Raw genomic sequence first — 9,008 nt, 5'->3', positions numbered from 1 at the left:
TTTACGTCCATTGCTACCTGTGACACTGAGGTCATGGCTTCCTTTTTTTCTCTGAATTTAGGAGTTTAGAAAACCTGTGGAAATGTACATGATGGGTAATTATTCAGCTAATAGAAAGAGGCATTATATTAGATATTTTTTATTTTTAGTCTAGCCAAATAAACACATAGAAATTGTAATATTTGTCCACCAGAATATTTGGAAAATTAGAATATTCCAAAAATGATTTAGAACACTTCTGGGGTAACCCATGCCCTCAGCATTACTGAAATCCTATGTAGCCTTTTTGAAACTGACTGTTGATTATCGATGCCTGCTTATGGAACATGTGCTTGATCTGTCATACGTCTGCTTCATGATCCAGCTAACATTGTAATGATGCTATTAAGTGCCAGTCACAGCTGAACAGAAGGTCAAACTGCCCTTGCATCCCTGCACTATTTGACCTCATTGGACTGGGAATGCACTCTCTGTGGGTCTGAAGCTGGGTGGCAGTGACTGGGATGGGCTCGTCTGCTTCTACTAGAGCCTCTTTCTGCTGCAGTGCCATTTGAAAACGTTCCAACCCTTCTGCAGTGTGCCGGGGCCCAGAACTGATTTGAATGACTGCCAAGTTTTTGCCCAACCCCACACATCACTCCGACGTGCACATCACACCACCGCAGCCCTCGTTGGGGCATCCAAAAGCACCTCGAGTTAACGGCCCAACAATTAAATATATGCGTCTAAAAAAAAAAGAAAGAGAGGCCTGCCCAGAGGAAGTCAGCGAGCAGCGTTCAAGGATAGTGTAACGTCAGCAGGCGAGGACATGTTGGGTGCGGCTGCCGGAGTGTAAGCGTTTACAAAATATATTAATGCTTAAAATAGGCAGACACGCACACACTGGAGAAAGTCAGTGGGACCGTCTCTCTCTCTCTCTCTCTCTCTCTCTCTCTCTCTCTCTCTCTGTCTGTGGAGCTAAGATCTAAAATTGGCCGTGCTTGATGCATTAGCTCTGTTAGACTAAAGCTCACAGTGGAAAGCCAATGATGGGGAAAAGAAAAATGTAGACAGTTGATCAATCACATAGATGTCTAAATCTATAAAGCAGAATAAAAGCTCTACTCACATGCCTAATGACCTTCCATAACAAGTGGTGGGAAGTAACTAAGTACTTTTACTCAAGTACTGTACTTCAGTTACATTTGGAGGTACTTTTACTTGATGTATTTTTGCTTTATACTTCTATAATAAATAACAATGTATGGCAATAGATTACGCCTCCTTGCAGCATAAAAGTATTTAAAATACGTTCAGACTTTAGGCTACGACAAAATAGGGCTGAATATAATAATTTGTTTTATAGTCTTCTGCTTATGGATACTTTAAAATGTTTCACTTTGAAGGTGGGGTAGATAAGTTTGAGAAACCGGCTCGAGATACACTTTTTGTTATATTCCATGGAATGCTCTTAACATCCCAATAGCAATGAATATCTGAAGTGCTTCGACAAAAAATCCATAACAAAATGTCATCTGTGGAAGCCGTAGTACTGTAAAAAGCACGACCAATCATTTTAGCCGGCCCGGCTAAAATAACTGGATGGCCTACCTGCCTGTCAGCCTTCCATCTGTTCACAGACTTATCTCGTGCCCTCATTGGTCATGTGCGCGTTAGTGTGTGTTGGAGGAGGGGCTCTGTAAGGAAGTGGCAGATTTTTTCTGGTTGTGTATTTTCAAATTCTAGCGCACTCGAGCTGGTTTCTCCAAAATTACCTACCCCACCTTTAAGTCTATTTTTGTACTTTTACTGAGTCAGATTTGAAACGTAGCACATTTACTTGAAATAGAGTTAATACAAAATGTGATAATGCTACAACAAGATAAAGCACGACTAGCGAAGGTGACACCTTGATATTTACTATATCTCATCTATTTTTTGCCAGGAAATAAGTGCAGAGTGGAATAATGGCCACTTAACTAATCACATGAACTGCAATAGGTGCAGCTATACAGTGCAGCTGCACCTAAAGAAAGCTTTAATCATTTTTATAGAATGTAAAAACACACACAAAGCACCAATGAAGCTGTCTTTGCTGCATTACCTCCAACAATCGGTAATCGTTTTTCACATTGAACGGAGTGACCGGAGATTAGAGTGAAGCGCAGAGATTGATGGGGGATCAATACCCTGGCCACCAGACGGGCGGCCCACACCGACGCTTCACTGCGTCTCAGCAAAGGAACGGAAAAACCACAATTCCCACGTGGCTTTGCAACTACAAGAATCAGGATTCTACAACGAAAGCTTGTGCAAGTAGAAATGTTAACACTTACCAGTAAAGCTATGTCCACTGTACAATAACTGCCCCTCCCATATGAATATATTAGAACATATCCAATGTATTACAAGGATCTTCACATTAAAACACCCACATGTGCAATGTCCTCTCATAAGGTTGTCGGACAAATGTTTGACCTTTGATGTGGCAAGAAAATGAATAAATTGCTATTTAAATTAGTTTATTAGACATGAAAGGGTCAATTCAAGAATCAATGAATGGATTTAAGTTATTTTGAATTGAAAATAAATAAATGTGTAAGTTGTAAATGATCTGTATACCAGTCAGAAATAACTTTATTTTTGTTGTTATTTCTCTTTCATCACTTTTGAATGCTGTATAGAACATGTGTGCACTATTACACACTTCTTTTTTTTAAAAATTAAAATTAGGCTACACAATCCTGCAACCAAAATCACAACTACAACACACTTCTAATGGAAAAGACAGACTCAAATGATCGAGCTGGTGTATACTCAAGTTTAAGTGACAAGGCGAGCATGGCTCAACAATATTCAGCAGATACACAGAGAAACTGTGTGTTAAAATTCATGCATTCATTGTTCACTTCAATATTGCTGTCATTCCAACAGAGAAAGTCTTTTTTATATAGAAAATAACTGGCTGTTCGCTGTCCATGGTGCTGAAATAAAAGCAAAGACTCATTAAAATGCATATCTTGATTAGTTAAATACTGAAACAGATTTTTTGGGGGAGATTTCTGAATGTTTTACCTTTGAAGCATTGGGTGCATTATTAAGTTAAGGGTACGGTTTGTCTTTAAATCAGACTCCCACACAGGTCCCACAGCCCACGTGGTTCAGAATGAACGGGAGCCCGGACCATTCGCAGACCGCCTGAGGGGGATGGCCCCTCCCCTCCCTTCCATCAATGGACGAAACAAAACTGCTTGGACCTGCCTTGTTAATGACAGAGCCTCAGATATATAAGGAGCCGGCGAAGGTTCAGAAAGACGCTGAGAGCCATACACCCCTCACCTGCACACACACACATAACACACATACACCCACATACACACGCCTTCACCTCCTGCACTCTTCATCCCCGCCGCACATCACCGGATGAGTTACACGGTGGACACTTCAGGGAGCCCCTTCAGGAGAAATATGGATACTAGGACGACCGGCTACGGCTACAGCCGCTCCGGCAGCTCCCCCTCCAGCGGGTTCCGCTCCCAGTCATGGTCCCGGGCAAGCCCCGGCTCCACCATGACCACGTCCTACAAGAGGAGCGTGAATATGCCGGTGTCCCGAGCCTACAGCTCCACGGTGCTCAGCTCCGTAGATAGCGGTGACTACCAGACCTCCATGATGAACGGAGACTTCAAGCGATCCAATGAGAAGGAGCAACTTCAAGGGCTCAACGACCGCTTCGTTGTTTACATCGACAAGGTGCACTACCTGGAGCAGCAGAACAAGCAGATCGAGGACGAAATCCAGGCGCTGCGCCAGAAGCAGGTGTCCCGCTCCCAGCTGGGCGATCACTACGACCAAGAGCTGCAGGATCTGCGGTCCATGCTGGAGCAGATCCACCACGACAAGACGCAGATCCAGCTCGACACCGATCACGTCGAAGAGGACATCCAGCGGCTGAGAGACCGCTATGACGAAGAGGCTCGCATCCGGGAGGAGACCGAAGCCATTATCCGCGTCCTGAGGAAGGACATGAGCGAGTCGGAGTTGGTGAAGTCTGAGTTGGATAAGAAAGTTCAATCTCTGCAGGATGAGATTGCCTTCATCCGCAACAACCACGAGGAAGAGGTGAGCGAGCTGATCGCCCAGATCGAGGAGTCTCAGGTGACCGTGGAGAGGAAGGATCTGCATAAGACGGACATCACCGAGGCTCTGCGGGAGATCCGCTGCGAGCTGGAGGGTCACTCCAACCAGAACCTGCAGCAGGTGGAGAACTTGTTCATGTGCCGCTACTCCAAGCTCACCGAGGCTGCAGATCAGAACAAGGACGCCATAAAGTCCGCCCGTGATGAGATATCAGACTACCGCCGCCAGCTCCAGTCCAAGACGGTGGAGTTAGAAGCCATCCGCAGGACAAGAGAATCTCTGGAGAGGCAGCTGAATGAAATCGAGGACCGCCACAGCAGCGATCTGTCCAGCCTTCAGGTAGGAAACAGCCACAGGGCCGTGTGTAAAGAGCGGAACACACCGTTGAAATATGCTTTTCTGTACATATGCAACTTATTTTGTTTATTTCTGTGCGATAAACTTAAAAAGTATGGTTGCAATCTATGATGGATTATTATTCATATTTGATTTTGTGTATAGCTTATTGACGCAGTTTTTATTCAAGGGATTTAAGAGTAGCAAACTGGATAAAAAGGATCGTATTTTATCATTTTCTATATCGTGTTTAGGTGCTTGTGTGTCACATTTTTCTGCTGCGTAATGATTGCTACAGTATGAGCTCATACTTTCTAACAAAATCTGTCTCGTGCCAGGACATGGTTAAGGGGAGACACTGCAGCAGACAAGCCCCCCCCCCCCCTCTCTCCCTCTCTCTCTCTGTAGTGCTGAGTCAGTGCAGAGGCATGGATCGATGCTTTCATTGGCTCTGTCCTTACATCATCCCCTTTAGGGGCAGGGGTGGGGGTGTATTAACAATAAGCATGGAGGATGCACTTGAAAAATAGGCATTTAACATATCTAGAATACTGTATTGCGGCATAATGTATCAAAGCAACCGTTGTTGGTGCACAGTGTACAACGTTTACACAAACTGTGCACAGATAACAATTAGGGCTAAATTAAAAGTTTTGATAAAAGGTGATTTAGAAAAAAATCGAAAAGTTTCCATGAATAATTAATTATGATATTTAAAGCTGCATTAAGGAATCTGCAAAATGGACGCTCTGCAAGTCATTGTTTGTACTTCATCAACCTTGGGTTGGGTCTGCTCTGTTTGTCCTCAGGAGACAATTCACCAGCTGGATAATGAGCTCAAGAGCACCAAATGGGAGATGGCACGTCACCTGCGCGAGTACCAGGACCTGCTCAATGTCAAGATGGCATTGGACATTGAGATTGCTGCATACAGGTATATACGGACATGCATTTAACATGTACAAAGTAGTGGAAATACAATTTAATGTTATTTTACATAATTTTGTACAAATCTGCTTCTTCCCAGAAAACTCCTAGAGGGCGAGGAGACTCACTTCAGCACTTTCCCCTATCGCCAGGCGGTCACCCCCACAAAAGTCTTTAAGTCTAAATCTGACGTTCCCAAGCTTAGGGTGCAACACAAGTTTGTCGAGGAGATCATCGAGGAGACGAGGGTGGAAGATGAGGCAGAAGACTTTGACGAAGCCCTGGCAGAGATAGCACAAGAGCTGTCCGCTACACTCGGAGGTGGAGGAGACGAGGGAGAGGAAGAAGAAGGGGAAGAGGGAGGTGAGGGAGAGGAAGAAGAGGGTGATGAGCAAGAGGGGGAGGGGGAAGGTGTTGAGGAGGAAGTTGTAGCCGCCACCAAAGCCAAAGTTAGCTCTAGCGCACCTGCTAAGGAGGAAGAAGAAGAGGATGATGGAAAAGACGAGGATGAGGAAGGAGAGGGAGGTGAAGAAGAGAAGGAAGAAGATGTTGAGGGGGAAGATGAAGGAGAAAAGGGGGATGACGCAGAGGGAGGTGATGAAGTAGAAGGAGACGATGTAGGAGAGGATGAGGAGGAAATTGAGGAGACAGTGCTCTGCTCCAAAGCGCCCGAATCTAAAGCCTCTCCTGACCAAGAGAAGGCCGGAGACAAGGAAGGCAGCGGAGGAGAAGAGGAAGCTGATGCCGATGAGGAAGATGGAGAACAGGACGAAGATGCCGGCAGTGACAAAGCCTCCAAGAGCGTAGACGAGAAAGAGGATAAAGAGGATGCTGAGAAAACCACAAAGGAAGATAGCAAAACAGACGAGAAGAAAGAGGAAGACAAATCAGAAGAAGTTGTAGCCAAGACGGACGCTTCAAAAACAGAATCTGCAAAGCCCGAGTCCAAGAAAGAAGACGCAGCCAAAACTGAGGCATCAAAACCTGATTCCCCAAAGTCTGAATCTCCTAAACTTGGATCCCCAAAGTCTGAGACCCCTAAACTTGAATCCCCAAAGTCTGAATCTCCTAAACTTGGATCCCCAAAGTCTGAGACCCCTAAACTTGAATCCCCAAAGTCTGAATCTCCTAAACTTGGATCCCCAAAGTCTGAATCTCCTAAACTTGGATCCCCAAAGTCTGAGTCTCCAAAACTTGGATCCCCAAAGTCTGAATCTCCTAAACTTGGATCCCCAAAGTCTGAGTCTCCTAAACTTGAATCCCCAAAGTCTGAGTCCCCTAAACTTGGATCCCCAAAGTCTGAGACCCCTAAACTTGGATCCCCAAAGTCTGAGTCCCCTAAACTTGGATCCCCAAAGTCTGAGACCCCTAAACTTGGATCCCCAAAGTCTGAGTCCCCTAAACTTGGATCCCCAAAGTCTGAGTCCCCTAAACTTGGATCCCCAAAGTCTGAATCTCCTAAACTTGGATCCCCAAAGTCTGAGACCCCTAAACTTGGATCCCCAAAGTCTGAGTCCCCTAAACTTGGATCCCCAAAGTCTGAGTCCCCTAAACTTGGATCCCCAAAGTCTGAATCTCCTAAACTTGGATCCCCAAAGTCTGAGACCCCTAAACTTGGATCCCCAAAGTCTGAGTCCCCTAAACTTGGATCCCCAAAGTCTGAATCTCCTAAACTTGGATCCCCAAAGTCTGAATCTCCTAAACCTGAGTCCCTTAAATCTGAAATTCCCAAGCCTACATCTCTGAAGCCTGAATCCCCAAAACCAAGCTCCCCAAAAGCAGAGTCTCCCAAGTTGGAATCTCCAAAACCTGAATCTCCTAAAGCTAAATCCCCAAAGACCCCCCTGCCCGAGACCCCTAAAGCCGCGGAAGAGAAATCAGAGAAAAAGAGCGACCCAACAGAGGAGAAGAATGTTGAAAAGAAGGATGTTGCCATGAACGGCGATGAAGACAAGAGCAGCCCAGAGGAGAAGAAGGACGAGGAGAAAGAAACCGACATGGTCTCTAACGGCATTGACGAGAGTACGGTCAAAGAGGACGGTAGCCAAAAAGTAGTCATCACCAAAACCGTGGAGACGATCACCACTGGAGAGGATGGATCCAAGCGCGTCACCAAATCTGTCACTGTGACCGAGACAGTGAAGGACGAGGTGGAGGAGGTGAAAGAGGAGGTGCTGGTGTCCACCAAGAAGACAGAGAAGCACTCCACCATGTCCATCAAGCAGGTGACAGAGCAAGAATAAGCGGATTCCTGACCGGCGATCTTGCGGAGATGGGCAAGTGGAGAAGACAAGCAATCAGCCCAAACTAACATAACAAAGAAAACCATACAGCTAGAGCGATGTAATAAAGATAACAACTCTCAAACATACAAAACAAATCATAGAGAGAAGCCAAACCTTAAATGCTACCAATTTCAAAAACGCATGTTGAGTGACAGCTTTAAACGGGCTTTGCTGCAGTCAGTAGCAAGCGACTGAGACATGTTATCCTCTTTTTCTTTCTTTCTGCAGTTCACGGGCGAGCTCATGGGAGGGAGGGAGGGGGGTCTCTGCATGCAATAGCTCAGGAGAGGGGGGAGTACTTCACTTCCTTATCTGTATGTATGGTAAATACACTGTAAAAAGAGTAAATATGTAAAAGGAATAAATGTAACGTGGGTGGGAGAGTGAGATGTATAATTGAAGTTGAGTTTTTTTGACGTTATGTAAAAGGGGAGGGGCGGGCAAGTAGGTGGGAGGGTCCCCAAGTGCTCTACTGACGACGCCTTACTTGACACGTGAAGACACAAACCGAGCCAAAAAGGAACTAACAACCCAACGTACAGAGAAGAGAGAGACAGGCAGCGGTATGATAAACACATGACCGTAAACATCCAGTAACTGAAGCAGTTGAACAAACATGAAGAAACTCCTTAGCCTTAAACACGCTTTCTATCAGTGTCTGTTATGTTTCACTGAGTGCAACTGAAAAAGATATAACTGTAAATGTGCATTTTCATGCGTTCTTGTATGCATAGGATTGACTTGAATTTAAATACAGAAATAAATGAGGTGCTACTGTTTGCAATCCCATGACTTTACTCATCATGAACGATTTCAGCATTTGCTTAATAAATGTCATAATGAAGAAAAAACTAAAAAGAGTGTGTCTGTTCATTTGATGTATCTGTGTATGTTTAGCAGTTGTATGTTCTCACATTACACAAGAGGAGTTACATTAGGTAGTTGAAAGTATAACAACTTTAAAATAAATGTTTGATTATCTAATTAATGGCTTTAAGTTAAAATATATATATTCCAATGTGGTCAATTTGTGTAATTAAAATAAAACTAAATGATAGAATATGAATGATAGCAAACTGTGGAAATTACGATTATTGAATACTAAAAGGTTATAATACTCCCCCCCCCCCCCCCCCCCAAAAAAAAACAAAAAAACAAGCTGACCGCAAGACCAAGCCAACTACATACATTTGCCAACATTTGAAACCTCAACATAACTTGATCTTTCCATGTAAAACCTGAAAAACATCTTCCTTAACCCAAAAGACAGTAAATAAACTAATCCAATCTTTATAGCATGGTCACTCAAACCTCATCAAACATTCAAAAAAATTATACAGT

The 9,008-nt window shown here is 44.3% G+C and overlaps 1 protein-coding gene across 1 annotated transcript; it reads left to right on the top strand.

Annotated features, from left to right (window-relative positions):
• The first annotated feature begins 3,262 nt into the window (after positions 1–3,262).
• LOC307024640 (uncharacterized protein) lies at positions 3,263–8,525 on the top strand. The gene is made up of 3 exons (XM_079658957.1): positions 3,263–4,458; positions 5,265–5,389; positions 5,483–8,525. The coding sequence occupies exons 1-3, from the start codon at positions 3,403–3,405 to the stop codon at positions 7,623–7,625; spliced, it is 3,324 nt and encodes a 1,107-aa protein (XP_079515083.1). The 5' UTR covers positions 3,263–3,402; the 3' UTR covers positions 7,626–8,525.
• The last annotated feature ends 483 nt before the right edge of the window (positions 8,526–9,008 follow it).

Source organism: Notothenia rossii (assembly GCF_949606895.1).
Source record: "Notothenia rossii genome assembly, chromosome: 11".
Classification (NCBI taxonomy): domain Eukaryota; kingdom Metazoa; phylum Chordata; class Actinopteri; order Perciformes; family Nototheniidae; genus Notothenia; species Notothenia rossii.
The sequence above is the reverse complement of the archived record's forward strand: the minus strand, read 5'-3'. Positions and strand labels throughout refer to the sequence as shown.

Coding starts and splice junctions, on each gene's coding strand:
- LOC307024640 (XM_079658957.1), top strand. CDS start 3,403: ATGAGTTACACGGTGGACACTTCAGGGAGCCCCTTCAGGAGAAATATG. Junction 4,459..5,264: donor GCGATCTGTCCAGCCTTCAG/GTAGGAAACAGC, acceptor GTTTGTCCTCAG/GAGACAATTCACCAGCTGGA. Junction 5,390..5,482: donor ATTGAGATTGCTGCATACAG/GTATATACGGAC, acceptor GCTTCTTCCCAG/AAAACTCCTAGAGGGCGAGG.